The sequence below is a fragment of the Nerophis lumbriciformis genome, linkage group LG02, assembly GCF_033978685.3.
Source record: "Nerophis lumbriciformis linkage group LG02, RoL_Nlum_v2.1, whole genome shotgun sequence".
NCBI classification, from domain to species: domain Eukaryota; kingdom Metazoa; phylum Chordata; class Actinopteri; order Syngnathiformes; family Syngnathidae; genus Nerophis; species Nerophis lumbriciformis.
This window is the reverse complement of record NC_084549.2, coordinates 42,382,501-42,399,756: the sequence shown is the minus strand read 5'-3', so window position 1 is coordinate 42,399,756 and position 17,256 is coordinate 42,382,501. Positions and strand designations below refer to the sequence as shown.

The 17,256-nt window shown below is 38.4% G+C and overlaps 1 protein-coding gene across 2 annotated transcripts in view; it reads left to right on the top strand.

Annotated features, from left to right (window-relative positions):
* The window catches only part of thada (THADA armadillo repeat containing), a 198,071-nt gene that overhangs the window by 164,822 nt on the left and 15,993 nt on the right, over nt 1-17,256 (top strand). Inside the window, exons 35-36 of one of the 2 annotated variants that reach the window (XM_061962999.2) lie at nt 2,216-2,366; nt 2,456-2,578. The exons of the other annotated variant lie outside the window; for it this stretch is intronic. Coding sequence (XP_061818983.2) covers nt 2,216-2,366; nt 2,456-2,578 — 274 coding nt within the window. The remainder of the gene's footprint in view (nt 1-2,215; nt 2,367-2,455; nt 2,579-17,256) is intronic. 2 annotated transcript variants of the gene reach the window in all.

The window sequence follows — 17,256 nt, the reverse complement described above, 5'->3', positions numbered from 1 at the left end:
GCAGTGACGAAGATGGCGGAAGCGGGGATCGAACCTGGAACCCTCAAGTTGCTGGCACGGCCGCTCTACCAACCTCCCCCAGATTATGTTCCGTGTCGTTGCACCAATGTATACTCCGGTAGCTCACTCCTTCCCCTATAAACCTTGCGTAGCATGACGAGCACTCCCTAAATAATCTGATCTTTGTTATTTAATGTTATTTAATAAATCAAAGAAACAAACTCACAAGGGAGTGGGAAAACAGAGCAAAAGAAGATGAATGCTAAAATAAATGCACAAGTTTAGATCTTCTTTTGATGATAATTAGGCTTAGCAATAGGCAGAGCATGGCAGTACGTGGCTCGGCTGGTAGAGCGGCCGTGCCAGCAACTTCCAACTTCCTTCCAGGTTTGATCTCTGCTTCAGTCATCCAAGTCACTGCCATTGTGTCTTTGGGCAAGACACTTTTACATTTTAGGGATCAAGAGAGCAGAGGGGAAGTTGGGTGTGTGGGACTCAAACTATTTCTTCAAGGTTGGCAGGTCTGGGTTCCATATATTAAAAAAACACGATAATCTACCGGGTAATTGTCACAGAAGAATGTAAAACATTTTGAGAAATTGCTCAATGAGAAGACTGAATCATTGTAAGTTTATGTTTCATGTAGTGCTATCAAACGTTTTCATTTTAAAAACAGAATAATCACACTTTTCAATTTAGATTATGGTTAATTACATTTACTTTAATTAAAAAAAAAAAAAAGATTTTTGACACAAATGCAATTTTATTGTCAGAATTTCAAACACTATCATTCAAAAACAATGTTTTTTCTAAATGCACATCATTTATTTGTTTAAAACATATTAAGAGTTTTGTCTAAAGTCCCATCTGGGTGTATTTTAAACTAAATTTGCCAGGAAGCACATCAGTCTGGAGTGTCCGCACTCATTTTTGCACTAGTGCATGCAATGACCTCATCACTGGCCGTATAACAACCCGCGCCACCTTTCACATAACCATCCTCAGTTGGAGCAGGTGTGGTAAAATTAAATTGCGTGATTAATATGCATTTATACATGATTATTGTGATCATTTTTTGTGATTAATCACATGTTAACACGTTAACTTTGACAGACCTAATTTTACATGAAATAATTTGTTTTTAATAGTAGCAATTGTATTTAATCATTATGTTCCTACAGTGCAATTATAGACTGACAAATGTTTTGTAGTTAAATTTGAGTAATGTACTGTGACAGATAACACCTATCGTAAATTCCGGACGATAAGCTGCTACTTTTTCCCTACGCTTTGAACAGTGCGGCTAAATTATGGATTTTTCTTCCGTGACGACCACAAAGAAAATATTTTTCATTAAACACATGCAAAGACACTTAAATGGTGTGTTGTCGTGTGTGCTATGGCACCATCTTTTGGACAAGTTTGCTCACTGCAGGTGCTGCTGGGTTAATGTGAATTCCTGCTGTTTAAAGGTTTGAACCACAAGTAGAAATGCGGTTTCGGTCTTCCAATCGTTCATAGCGTTTCTACTCGTATGAATTCTTCATCCATCACTCCAAGCAACATTTGTAAGTTTTACAATATAACTGAAACAATTCTTACTTACTAAACCATCCCATGTGTGGTCTCTTTAAGAGTAGCTTTAGCTAATATGCTAACACGTTTTTGAGTTGCTGTGTTAGTATTACTACCTCACATTAGCATTCTGTTTGTATTGTTCCAGTTTAACAAATTCCTCAGTAAATTTACCAACATGTCACCGTGGCGCTTTTGAGTCTGTTGAGCTGATTGGAGAGCTAGCTTCCGCAGTTAGTGGGTCCATGACGATGTCTGTTTTGTTTGTTTAGCCTTTTTACCGCCGTGTTAAAGATACCGTTTGGTAACAATTAAGGTATGTGAATAAACCTTTACAAAATCTTTCTGTGTAAATAACTCATTTTACAAGGTATGTGTAGTCCAGTGCGGCTAATATATGGGGAAAAAAATATTTTCTAAAATTTAGTGGGTGCGGCTTTAATACCGGTGCAATCTATAGTCCGGAAAATACGGTATATCAGCATTGTAATTATTTATACATTGATTTCAAATCCAACTACAGCCATTATATAAAATAATTATTGTTTACACAAAGCACAGACTGAGAAACCATGCCTGAGTGCAAGTCATATTGTTAATTTTCCATGGCTTTTAATTTCCTTCTCAACCAATCATTTAGGGTGAAAATACAGTGACTTGCTTATCTCAGTGGGAGGCAATGGTGTGCTCGTGCTGCAGCGAGGAGCAGCCAGTGGAAGTGAAGCTGATGGCCGCTCAAGTGTTGGTCAACTCAACAGGCTCATTAATGACCAACTCTGAGCTGCCGCTCGGTGAGTCCACAAAGATGCGCTAACTGGTGGACATATGTTTGAAATGGTTACTGAAAAGAGTGTCAAATACAAAATGGTTTTGTGTTCAGGTCTTGTCAGCACAGTCTCTTTGTGGAGGACTTTGTTCACACTGTTACAAGATGAAGACCAAGAAGTTCGAGGTTCTGCATCTGACTTCATTGCTAATGCACCAGCTCATCTTATTAGTGCAGGTACACACTCATTGCTAAACCAACACAAACATGTGTTAGAAGGTACATAGGTTTGTTTTCTAACATTTAAGTTACTTGTGGTAAACCCTAATCACCCTTCATCTACATGTGGTGTCTACAAGGTTGTTCTAGATAGTTTGCTGTTGCTTTACCTTATATGTAATTTTTCCATCTAATTGTTTCCTTTACTTGACTTCTCTGACTTCTTTTAACTCTTATAAAGTTCAACATAACCCCAATTTCAAACTTGGACTCCAATTAAACTTTTGCTGCCATTGGGTTATATAAAACCAAGGCATGACCATGAAACTACTAAATTAAGTAATTTGAACACCATTATTGAAGTACATTACAAGACTTCACTCCACATTACTTCAGTAACATTGCAGGCATTACATATGTAACAGTAACATATGTATAACATATATAGATTAATTAATTGTGATACATATTTATTTGGATGCATTATCTTATAACCATTCCAGTGTTTTACACAATAATTTGCATAATTAGCCATGACATATTAGGAAAAAGTGAGTAATAATGCATGAAAAACAACAAATGGTCTTTCTTCTTTTGCTTCTTTCCGTGTGTTTTTAATGTCACAAACAAGATAGGGTTGTCTGAGCTTTGACAGCTGCCGAATCTTAAGTGCCCCCTTAGAAACAACCACAGTGTGACTTCCTGTCCTTACGATGCTGACTTCCTATATTTTCCAAGATTTCCTGTTGGAGCCACCCTTATTGTGTCTGGTGCCATCGATAGTATCACAGAACACAACACCATAACCTAGCTTAAGCAGGTCATAAGGAAGACAAAACTTATCTCTCTAATCTGGGAGGTTTATAGAGATAGCAAGTTTTAATTCACTTGAATAAATAGGTTAAATTTGCCCTTTAAATGTAAGTGAAAATGATTCATATTTCGTTTGTGAGTTATGTGTGTGTTTGTGTGCTTAAGGCCAGACGGAGTCAGATAAGCTGTCAGCTAAAAATCAGATAGAGGCTCAGTAACAAGACATGGTTTCTGTAAGGAGGAAGAGAGCACAATGCTTATAATTGCAGACTGATTTGACTGAGATAGTTTCTCTTTGTCTTTTATATTTAGTTGCTGTGTTTGTGTTTTATCATTCGATCTAAATTTACCCGGCCTTAGTTTGAATTTCCTCGAAGCTCTTATATGATCTTGGACCTTTTGAATCAGATTTTAGACATGTGATACAAACAAAAGGAATTAAAAACACGGTAAAGTGGTCATCTTAAATGAATGTGTAACCAGGCCAGGAAACTCACATTCCTGAAGTAAATGAGAAAGCACCCAAAAACCCAAAAGAAATCACATTGTAGTGACTGTAAAATGAAAACCCACAGAAACCTTGAATTGGAAAAATGTGTTGTCTGTCCACTTTTGAAACCCAAACTTCTCTGATGTTCTGAAATTAGATGCACACCAGTGAGTTGGATTTTTTTCTAAAACTAGGTAATTCCAAACAACAGTCCCAGTGATTGTAAGACTGTACTTTCTGTGGTCACCGGAACAACATTTATAACTAGAAAAGCCCTAGGAGAGAACAGACCTCTGCCAGGCCCCATCTTCCAACAGTAAGGAGTCCTTTAGAAAAAATCCTGCATATGGATCGTAATCCGAATCACCCCCAAAAACTAATCAGTTGTTTCCTTTCCCATTTCTGACATTTTCTGAAAGTTTAATCAAAATCTGCCCATGAGCTTTTTAGCTATCTATAGCAGAATTAAATAAACGGAGTGAACCCTCTTGTCAGTTATCCACTTTTTTTTGTCTTTGTGGTTGGAGGAGGGGTAGGTGTCACTCTCATACATACACAACTCTTAATTACCGATACCGATATCAACCGATACCAATATATACAGTCGTGGAATTAACACATTATTATGCTTAATTTTGTTGTGATGCCCCGCTGGATGCATTAAACAATGTAACAAGGTTTTCCAAAATAAATCAACTCAAGTTATGGGAAAAAATGCCAACATGGCACTGCCATATTTATTATTGAAGTCACAAAGTGCATTATTTTTTTTTTTAACATGCCTCAAAACAGCAGCTTAGAATTTGAGAGCATGAGGAGGTTGAGGTGGGGGGGGGGGGGGGGGGGTAGCGAGGGGAATAGTTAGTGCTGCAAGGGGTTGTGGGTATCTGTTCTGTTGTGTTTGTGTTGTGTTACGGTGCGGATGTTCTCCCGAAATGTGTTTGTCATTCTTGTTTGGTGTGTGGCGCATATTTGTAACAGTGTTAAAGTTGTTTATACAGCCACCCTCAGTGTGACCTGTATGGCTGTTGACCAAGCATGCGTTTGCATTCACTTGTGTGTGTGAAAAGCTGTAGATATTATGTGAGTGGACCGGCACGCAAAGGCAGTGCCTTTAAGGTTTATTGCCGCTTTGTACTTCTCCCTACGTCCGTGTACACAGCGGAGTTTTAAAAAGTCATAAATTTTACTTTTTGAAACCGATACCGACAATTTTGAAACAGATACCAATAATTTCCGATATTACATTTTAAAGCATTTATTGTCCAATAATATCGGACTGCCGATATTATTGGACATCTCTACCTTCAACCTTATTGAAAACTGGATATTCTTCATCTCAGTATGTTTATCATGACTGACTTAATTATATATTGCAAGAACTGCTGTATTAATCATTCACTGATGTAATTGTGTTACAAAAAGAAGACAGTAAATGAACATATGTATTTGTAAACGCTCTGAAGTTGGAAAGGGGTAGGATTAAATAAGCTTTGCTTCTTCCTTCTCCTGGATGGATGGATGGATATACTGTAAGTGTGTTCATGTTCGAAATAAACTAAAATCAATCAATCAATCAATCACCATCTTTCAGTGTGGAGTGTGATTCTATGAACCAACCCACGTTAATCAAAAACCACGTTATGCATAAATCATATAGCCTCCTACCATGTCAATACACGAAGTAGAAAATCATTACATGTAATGCATTATATTGTGCCAAGCAAATACCACCACATATGTACCTGATGCACATACAGTACCAGAAACCGCATTAGCTGTGCTAATGTCGGAATCCCCTTTCCTCAGCATATCTGCATATTGAGAACAAAATAGGCACTGACACTACCCATATCCGCATAGGTTTTATTTGTCGAAAATATACTTTTCCCTGTCAGTTGGATGACACATCGACATACAGGCTAACGGGCATATATTTACCACGTTACCACGAGCATGCTAAGCATTCGCTGCACGAACATACTGGTTTTGTTAGACAAGGTCATTGACTGTATTGGACAATACAAAATGACATGTCCATTTCTATTTATTACAAGTAATAAGAAAACGTAAATGCCTGACTTAACTATCAAGTAGGAAATTAGCAAGTTTGGCGTCAGATGAAAAAATCTTCTGCACCTTAAATCGTCGCCATCTTTCAAAGGCACCCCCGATACAAATCCTCGATTTGTCTGGCTTTGTCATGAATAAGTTGAGAATCCTAACGATGCCTTTTAGATTTACTAAGGTCTGACATGTTTAGTAACTTTACCAGTGACAGTAGCCATGTGGCGGTGCGCAGCTGGCAACCTGGATGTGACTCGCAGACTTTCTAATTGGTGGAGGGCGGGACATCGAAATGAAAACAATAACAATATTTCTGGGCTGTAAATCTAATTTTGAAATGAGCATATCCCGGCTGAACTACTGCTATCAGGTATAGAGGTATTCGAAAAGAACATGATTTATTAATGCCTTTTGACATATCAGGGCCATTTAATGATGACTTGACATTGCATATGGCACCTTTAATGTATTTCAGTTTCACAAGTTCCTCAGTAAACTCACCAAGATGCCACAGTGGACTTACTGTGTCTGTTTAGCTGATTGGAGAGCTCGCTTCCCCAGCTATTGGGTCCATGACGATTACTTCTGTTTTGTTGAATCAATCGTTTCACTGCCGTGTTTCAGGCACCATTTGAAAACAATTAAGGTATCTAAAAAAACTTTTGGCAATTTATATATCTGCGGCTCATAGTCCGGTGCAGCTAAGATATGGAAAAAATTGTGTTTTCTTCTAAATATTCCTGGGTGCGGCTTATATCCTGGTATGCTCTATAAATATGGTATTTAAACAAGCGCCAACTGTCTATTTTTTGCTTTCTGCTCGTGCTTTAACAACCTTTGACATTTTATTCTCAGACCTGTAGAAGTTTTTTTTAGTTACTAATCCTTTTTATTGTTCAATTAGTCAATCCTTAACAAATATATTATTATTCTTCTATAAATTGGCTACATAACTCAGTTGAACCAAAAGTTATATTTGTGCAGCAAATCTAAACTATTCCTCTTAACTTTAAAAGAAACTTGATTAGATGGGTAACTAGATAAATAGAGTTAAACTGCAGTACAATGCAAGACTTGAAGACCTAAGGGCCACAGATTCAGGTCCTGCGTCGAACAAAAACGTGTTGTTTACATAAGGCTTAAACTAAAAACCAACTTATCTTTTAAATTAACATTTTTGTTCCCCATTTGTACAACAACAGTGTTCGGAGACGCATTTGTTTTGTAGATTTAAAAAAAAAACAGACTGGAAAAAAACTAAATTTTTTAAAGTTGTGTGCGTGCCCTGAGACTGATGAGAGTCAATCCTCAGTTACAAATGAGAAAATGAGTCTGCTTTGTGTATATTCAGTACATTTACTAACATAGCGCTTGATCCGGTGAATAAGGCCAAGTTAGTGTCTGTTTGTTTACATACGTACTTGGCTACAAGTTGTCTGTGTGCGTACCGCTTGCTTGTTTGCGTGTCTTTCCCATCCCCTGATGTTCTGCCAGTCTTCTGTTAAGTTGTACATATTTTATTGCCTGCCATCAAAGGTCTGAGGCGTTGCTTTAGAAGGAGACGACACTTCCGGCCCTTTTGATATGGAAGAGCTGGCTGGAATGGATCCCTCACACAAGTGTTAATTTTGACAGCAGTTTTTAATTCAGTTTTAATCATAGTTTTTTGACTAAAATCTATTTGAGTTTTAGTCAACTGAAATTAAAGTAAATGTAGTCAACTAAAATATAAAGTATAACAGACAAGGCATCCTTTAAGTATCCTTGAAAAGACCTTTTACTTAGGCTACCTGCAAAGTATCTCAATACGAAAATGCATAACAAAAAGTAGATCTGCCCTAAATAAGTTAGTCAGTTATAGTCAATCATTTCACAATAACCTTTGTGTTTTACTATTTTTACTGAAACTAAAAAATATTACAATTTTAGAAGTTGAATAACGATGCTATATGAATAGTATGGCAAAGTATGGCTACTGTATAAAGTAATAACTCATCTCTGCATAACGCACTATTCATCTATACTGCAACTCTGCTCTTTTTCAAGCAATTAAAAACAACAGTAAACATAACAAATACAAATAATAATAGTTGACTGTTACATTTTTTACTTCACTTGCCATTGTTAGTATGGCTTGTCTGCAGATGCCGCTTTAAGTTATCTATGTTTAGGGCATGAATCAAGGCAATGTTGTGCAGTGTATCGTGCGGTGTAGCATATGCTGGCGTCTCGACAAAAGTTATAATGAGTTTTTGTAATTATACTTATACTGCAGGATTCACAGACTGAAGTCAAAAATTATACATCCTTAGCGTTAGCGCTTATAATAACAATATTGCTAATACTTGGTTAATATTCAGGTCACGGAATGTAAATGGAGTATTGTTAGTGCTTTTTGCATGGTTATTTAATAGGATTTATGGTCGGAATAAATGCAAGAGAAGCAATGACGTCATGGCTCCATTGTAAACAGACTTTTTTTAACGTTTATTTACGACTTAGAATGCATTACCAGAAAAATACATTTGTGTTCTTGTCTCTCCTAAGGATTGTGAAATATAGGCAGAATTAAAAAAAAAAAAGTGCAGTTCCCTTTAATAGAGTTCCCAAGTTGACCTTCTAAATGAAAGATAAAGGAGGCATGCATGTAGACCCACACATCAATACAGCTTGATTTATTTTAGTGAAGGCAATGAGTCAAGTTATAGTTGTCTTATAGTTTATGCTATGCCTTGTAGACCCAACAATAAGACACCTTGTTTGGGAAAAAACACCTGTTTTCTCTGTAGACCTCTACTGACCTCGATCAGGCAGGCCTTCTCAGCCACAGCTCTTCTGTCACTCCTCTTCCCCACTCACTCGCCCGAGTCACGCCATCCTTGGGCAAGACACTTCACCCTTCCTGAAGGGTGATGGTTAGCGCATTGCATTGCAGTTTCCGCTATCAGTGTGTGTGTTCATGGGTGAATTTGGTGTATCATGTCAAGTGCTTTCGGTTTCATTCCAGGTATAGTAAAGCGCTATATAAATACAGACCCTCCACTGACAAAATCCCTCCGCTGCTTGGAAGGCATGTCTGCAGCTGAGTGTAAAATGAAAGTTACATTAATTTTCTAACTTCAAACCTGCAAAACCCTGCCTATTATAAAACTTGAGCTGTCAAAATTATTACAAACATGTAAATCCATCACAATGTTTTTTGTGATATTCACAGATTCTTTCATTGACATTTTAAAATAAGTTTGTACAATGAACTAACACCAGTCATCAGATAATATAATTCAAGAGGTTTTTACAGTTACTTAATGGCAAACAAATTTTAATCAGCATTTTTTCAAAGTCACTCCAAGCCTGTCTTCAATTCTCGAGTCAAACTTGATTCACTGAGTGAACTCACACCACAACAACAGACTTACTAGCCTACAGTACATTCAAAATAGAACACATGCTGAAGTTATCAGTTTGTCCACGATAAGAACACTTCTAGTCATAGTACATTCAAAAGGAACCCATGCTTAGGATAAGAGTTCCCTTTGCCCACAATGATGATAACATTATATTATTTAGTGCATGACCAGGAGTGTTTTATTCATGCATGTTTTCATTCTCGTTAAACTAGCGTGGTGGAGTGAATTAAAGAAAACTGCAGAAACCCCACACATCACCGCATTGCGTCGCTGAATATGAACCGTGTGTTACATATTATATGTTGAAAGTTTATTCGTTCATCATTCGTTTACTTTAATAACATGTTATTGTCTTCTTATGCTTTCACAAATGTATCAAACTTTCTTACCTTAGCTAAATCATCCGACTTTTTCATTCACTAAGCTTTTAGGAGTCAGAGACGTTCTCGCATCTGGATCACTGGCTGCTGCGTGTGTTGGATATAACCCCTGTTGGGCCCAGTGATGCTTTGTGTTGGATAGCTCCGTGTGGGACTTCGGCGGTTCATACGAGGCAGAATTAAACCCACCTTGGTCAAAGACGCCGTAATGACATGAAAATCACTCAGTGGAAAAGAGATGCGTCCAGTGACGCATATCATTTTTGAAGGGCACACGGCCAAGCAGAGGGGCAACGACAATCATGGCCGTCGTAGCCACCGTGAAATTCCTGCCCTGGAAGTGACATTCAAAATCTACATTTATTTGTCTTTTTTTAAAGCAGTTATATATGAAGGTATAATGCAGTTAATATTTTCTCTAGTGGGTTTGAGTCACATCAGGTTTATTGAATCTCCTTTTCCCTGAGCTGTGAAACAAAATGCTGCTATTGTCTTGGACAGGACGATTTATTAATCTCTAATTTAACCTCCACTTCCTCCATACCCCCACACCCCCAACAGTATCTGCACCACTTGCCAAATACCTCAAGCCTAATTGGATCTGAAATCAAACTCCGCTCATTCTCTCTGGTCAGTATCAGGATGGGAATAGAGAGATCACTTTATGTATCTATATCACAAAGGGATTAGTGTGGACACCAGTTCATAAAAGGCCATTCAACTGAAATGTGATGGAAAACACAAAATGTCAACTCAAGATGGAGTTCATCAAAGATCGTCACAGTGACAACACAAAGTATGTCTGTGCTGCAAACATTCCCTTTATAGAGTGGTACCTCAGTGTGTGTCAGGAATGCGTTCCAAAGGGTCTAACAAAAAATGAAGTGTTTGAAAACCAAAGTATTTTTTACCATAATAGATCATATAAACCCAAATACCCGGTAATCAATTTCAGACACCCAAAAATATTACCAGATAATACTATAGCATCTCCCAAGACAATGGAGGTGGTCCATCAACAATATTGTCATTGCAAACACAAACACAAGCTATTGTCGGTCAAAAAAACATTAACATGCTTCTCCATACAGCCATCCTCTTCAGCCTGTTGTGTATAAGGACATTCAGAAATCACAAACGTCCCAACACCACAATTATAACTGCCGATGCACAGGTTGGCATGGAAAGGTAAAAGTACAAAATAACAAATAACGCATGAAAGTATGATTAGTGTGGAAATCTCTGACAAACAGCTGACACCCTCACATTTTTCGGAAGATTCTCTGTTTTATCAAACAGCTGACTGTAATGTCACCCTGTGTAATATTTATTATTTAATGTGTCCTGTGTCTCGGTTAATTCATTAATAGTAGGCGAGGTGATGCAGCTGAATGATGGTTAAGGGCCCTTCAGAGCTGTAGGGTACTCATTAAACATACCTTGTTCTATTTCAGGAGAGTGCTCGCTCAGCCATTAAACCAGCAACACAAACCAACCTCAAACAAAGTGCACTGAGTTTGAGTTAGTGCTTTACTTTTCCTCAAGCATGTACTTGCACTACACCAACACTACACTCACTTAACTCCTAAAGTCCAGCACCTTTGACTAGAGTGTCCGCCCTGAGATCGGTAGGTCGTGAGTTCAAACCCCAGTCGAGTCATACCAAAGACTATAAAAATGGGACCCATTACCTCCCTGCTTGGCACTCAGCATCAAGGGTTGGAATTGGGGGTTAAATCACCGAAATGATACCCGGGCACGGCCTGCACCGCTGCTGCTCCCCTCACCTCCCAGGGGTTGAGGGTGATGGGTCAAATGCAGAGGATAATCTCACCACACCTAGTGTGTGTGTGTGACAATCATTGGTACTTTTTTTTCATAATGTGAGCGCACTGATCAGCGCTGAAGTTCTGCACATTTGGTAGACCAAAACACGGCACAATCACATGCATGTGCGCAATGGAGCCTAACCATTACAGTGACTGTAATGCGATCACTCCTTGTAAGTTCTTAATGATGACCAACTCGTTTCACAATAGAAAGAGATGGGAAGACTGAAAATATTTTTTCAAAATCCAATCCCACTGCACATTAGCTAAACCTTGACTACATTTTTGTGCGTAAGACATCACACAAATGTTCTGGGGGACCTCGTTGCTAAGTAAACGCAAAACATAATAGTTCATTCCAGAAAGGGCACTTACTAAGAACTCAACATTTCTGGACATTTGGTGTTACTGTGCAGTGTTATCATCTCTCATGCAAAAGAGGGCATAGATTTGTTTTAATGTTCTAAGACAGAAACCTCCTGTGGAGCAGAAGGGCAAAAGCTCCTTGATCTTGATTTCCGGTATGAGTACAGACCGTGAAAACAGGGCCTCACAATCCTTCTGGCTTTTTTGGGTTTAAAAGAGGAGGTTTCAGAAAAGTTACCACAGGGATAATAATGTGTTGTTGCAATAGAAATTACACCGTTTTCAAAGCTCTAAGTTTTGATATGTTTAATGCCTTGTAATTGAGCTATCACATATTACTGACTGACTGTACTGTACATTAATTGCATACAGTTTGAAAATATTTTTGATCTTCATCTGAAGATTATTAACCTCAGCTTTTCTGTATATTTCAGTAATAAATTAAATGACTGCATGATATTGGAATTATTGTCTATTTGGTATGTGTGTGCTACAGTACATTCCCCATTTCCTGGTTTGCTTGCTTAGCTGCAAGTCAAAATCTTGAGGGAAAAACTGTGGTGCAAATTGTCTAGCAAAGTTTGAATTCTAACTGCACCATCCAGTCATGCAAGCTTAACTATAAGAAACTTTTTTTTTTAAATCAGGACGTCATGAACAAAGTGCGAGTGTCCGTGCGTGCGTGCGTGCGTGCGTGCGTGCGTGCGTGTGTGCGTGTGTGTGTATGTGCAAGCACGTGTCCTTGTGCGTGTGTGTGTGTGTGAGTGTGTGCGTGCATGTGTGTGTGCATGTGCGCGTCTGTGAAATCATTAGATTGGACACAAATTAGATTCTGCAACTCATAATGTAATAATATGAATCATGGACATTTGTCCTAGGTCCTCTAAAGCAGTGTTTTTCAACCACTGTGCCGCGGCACACTAGTGTGCCGTGAGATACAGTCTGGTGTGCCGGCCCGTGGGAGATTATCTAAATTCACCTATTTGGGTTAAAAAAGTATTTTTTGCAAACCAGTAATTATAGTCTGCAAATGATGTGTTGTTGTTGAGTGTCGGTGCTGTCTAGAGCTCGGCAGAGTAACCGTGTAATACTCTTCCATATCAATAGGCGGGGCCTCACCTGCCATCAGGGAAAGAAAAAAAATGTAAAAAGAAAAAAAATTAATTAAATTGTTATATGTATCCAGTGATTATACTATAGAGTTATTTTCCATTTAACTTCACCAGTTTTAGATAATTTTTATTCAAAATCGCTGAATTTTCACATTTGCCGTTCAAATACTGAGAAGAGACGGTGCGGTGAACAGCAGCCAGTTGAGGCACGTCACTCAGTGCCTCAACATGGATTCCGGACTCGGCTAACTGCTGGCCTGCTGTGCAGTGAGACTGTATTGCTATATGAACTATATTATACATTTCCATAGTTTAGTTAGCTGAGGTATATAATGTACAGTGTATTTTGTCAACAACTGTATGTGTGTAACGTATTTCTTGTGCTGAGCGATCATAAAACAGCTGCAAAAGACGCACTGGCTGAGGCTCCAGTAACCCCGCCTCCTGCACCCCCGCCGTAGAATTGTTATATCAACTAAAGCCCACACTTAAACTTTCCACGTGCAAGATTGAATCTATTTAAAAAAGTTATTTCATAAGAAGCCAAAAAGTGCAAAAACAATAATGTTCGTGTTGGAGGAGTTGTGAATGACTGCAGGGCCACAACATTAGGTACACCTGCAGAATGCAGGTGTATCTAATTCACAACTCCTCCAACACGAACATTATTGTTTTTGCACTTTTTGGCTTCTTATTAAATAACTTTTGTAACCTATTTTCATGGGCTTTTCTCTTTGTGATGTTAAGTTCCTGTTATGCGCTGTTATACAGTATATGCCTTGAGCTCTTATTTTGAAGGCGCTAAGAGCGGAAGTGATGTGACACGGAGTGGAGCGGAGGTTTTTGAAAGAAGGTAAATAAAGTGGTCCTCGTGTAAACTGGAGCCTCCGTGTTTGTTATTTTGTAGTTTCATACAGTATAGGCGACATTTATAAACCCTTGGTTACACTTTTTTAAATAGATTCAATCTTGCACGTGGAAAGTTTATGTGAGGACTTTAGTTGTGGACTTCATTTATAAGTAAAGGTAAGACCATAATAACGTTTTTTTTATTAAATGTGCTTTTTTGTGTGCTACAGTTTGTATGTGTAAAGTTAAAGTTAAGTTAAAGTACCAATGATTGTCACACACACACTAGGTGTAATGAAATTTGTCGTCTGCATTTGACCCATCCCCTTGTTCACCCCCTGGGAGGTGAGGGGAGCAGTGGGCAGCAGCGGCGCCGCGCCCGGGAATCATTTTTGGTGATTTAACCCCCAATTCCAACCCTTGATGCTGAGTGCCAAGCAGGGAAGAATGCTGGTATGAGCTTTTAAACATAACCCGTTAACTGCTGCCAATCAAATGGTGAATAAGATACTCTTTAGGGTTCATATGTTTGTAATTCTGACTGTGATGAAGTCAGTGCCTCACCAGCCATGAACCTCACCGCACGTCACTGGTTTAAAGTCATATCCAACAATTGCAACAACGACTTTTTACTGTCAACTGAGTTTCGTTTTTTAGTGATTTCTGCTGGTGGTGTGCCTCCAGATTTTTTCAACGCAGAATATGTGCCTTGGCTCAAAAAAGGTTGAAAAACACTGCTCTAAAGTAGTGCATCCACAAGGAAAATGTGTGTTAATACTGCTGTCATTATTATTGTGGTTTATGAGTGTAATTGTATACATAATGTGTCGCCACCACCACATTATGTAGTGTTTAGGAGCTTGACACATTTCACATGTTTCTGTGAGTTTAGGCAGATCAAATAAAACAGCCATCTCTCTCCTTGTTACTGTACAAGCCATAATATGTTGTTTGTTTGTTTGTCGAGCAACAACTACCAAAGACTTTTAGTGGTAAATTCACAATTCAGTTGCCGTGGGAAGCAAGCACAAGCACACATTAGAGCACCGCCAACATAAACATAGTGCTGTTGTCTGGCCTCTGAGTATACTAGTGGTATAAATATGGATGTCAAAGTTAACGTGTTGATTAATCATGAAAAAATGATAGCATTAATCGTGTATAGACACAGGTTAATCACATAGTTAAGTTTGACCGCACATGCTCCTTTACCTTGACCGGTCAGTAATCAGGTCAATGAATGCACCAGTGCAAAAATGAGTGAAGAGACTGTAACTGGTGTGCTCACTGGGAAAGTTATGTTCAAATAATGGCCCGATGAGACGTTAGATAATACTGTTACCAATTTTTGAACAAATTACGTGCATTCAAGTAAAACATTTAAAAAATGTTTGTGTATGACATTCTGACAATAAAATTGCATTTGTGTCTAAATTGTCTAAATTTATATATATACTGTATATATATATCGAGAGAATGCTAAAAGTGTACAAAGCAGTAATCAGAGCAAAGGGTGGCTATTTTGAAGAAACTAGAAAATGAAACATATTTTCAGTTATTTCACCTTTTTTGTTAAGTACATAACTCCACGTGTTCAGTCATAGTTTTGATGCCTTCAGTGACAATCTACAATGTAAATAGTCATGAAAATAAAGAAAAAGCATTGAATGAGGGGAAGGTGTGTCCAAACTGTATGCAAATGTTTTTAGTTTCACTTGTACATGTACACTTTTACATATGATGAGGTCATTGGTCAGACATGGATAATCGCAGAAAAACATGATGTATTGTATATACAGTACAGCACATGCAAGCTTTTTAGTTCAAGTCGTCTTACATTTTCTTAAAGGGCCTGGGTGTTTGCTCTTGAGGCTTCTGTTGACCGTTCTTGTTCTAAGAGACTATAACATCTGTTGCAGTGAGCCAAGTCAATTTTTGTAACCTTGTATTTTATTGTCATGGTAATTTTCAGCCCTATCTGGGTAATGTTTCCTGTTGATGTCAACATCGTTGCATTTGGTGCCCTCTCACTATGTTCCCCACCAACAAACAAAGGAAGTCAGAGCCGTAAAGAGTGTGGTTTTGTTTCGCACCTCTTTGTAGGTGACACTTTAGCTTCCTGTTCTGTCAACCCCTTGTTCTAATGTTTTGTGAGGTAAAAGGATCTTCTGTGAAGACTGGTGTTATGGAAGTCATTTTACGTTCTCAAAATAGTTGTTTCTAGCATTGGTATATATATACAAAACCCAAAACCAGTGAAGTTGGCACGTAGTGTAAATCGTAAATAAAAACAGAATACAATGATTTGCAAATCCTTTTCAACTTATATTCAATTGAATAGACTGCAAAGACAAGATATTTAATGTTCGAAATGAGAAACTGTTTTTTTTTTGCAAATAATCATTAATTTAGAATTTAATGGCAGTAACACATTGCAAAAAAGTTGGCACAGGGGAATTTTTACCACTGTGTTACATGGCCTTTGCTTTTAACAACACTCAGTAAACATTTGGGAACTGAGGAGACCAATTTTTGAAGCTTTTCAGGTGGAATTATTTCCCATTCTTGCTTGATGTACAGCTTAAGTTGTTCAACAGGCCGGGGTCTCCATTGTGGTATTTTAGGCTTCATATTGCACCACACATTTTCAATGGGAGACAGGTCTGGACTACAGGCAGGCCAGTCTAATACTCGCACTCTTTTACTATGAAGCCACGCTGTTGTAACACTTGGCGTGGCATTGTCTTGCTGAAATAAGCAGGGTGGTTCATGAAAAAGATGTTGCTTGGATGGCAACATATGTTGCTCTAAAACCTGTATGTACTTTTCAACATTAATGGTGTCTTCACAGATGTGTAAGTTACCCATGCCTTGGACACTAATACACCCCCATACCATCACAGATGCTGGCTTTTCAACTTTGCGCCTATAACAATCCGGATGGTTCTTTTCCTCTTTGGTCCGGAGGACACGACGTCCACAGTTTCCAAAAACAATTTGAAATGTGGACTCGTCAGACCACAGAACACTTTTCCACTTTGTATCAGTCCATCTTAGATGAGCTCGGGCCTAGCGAAACCGGCGGCGATTCTGTGTGTTGTTGATAAACGTTTTTTGCTTTGCATAGTAGAGTTTTAACTTGCCCTTACAGAAGTAGCGACAAACTGTAGTTACTGACAGTGGTTTTCTGAAGTGTTCCTGAGCCCATTTGGTGATATCCTTTACAAACTGATGTCGGTTTTTGATGCAGTACTGCCTGAGGGATCGAAGGTCATGAGCATTCAATGTTGGTTTTCAGGCTTGCTGCTTACGTGCAGTGATTTCTCCAGATTCTCTGAATCTTTTGATGATATTACGGACCGTAGATGGTGAAATCCCTAAAT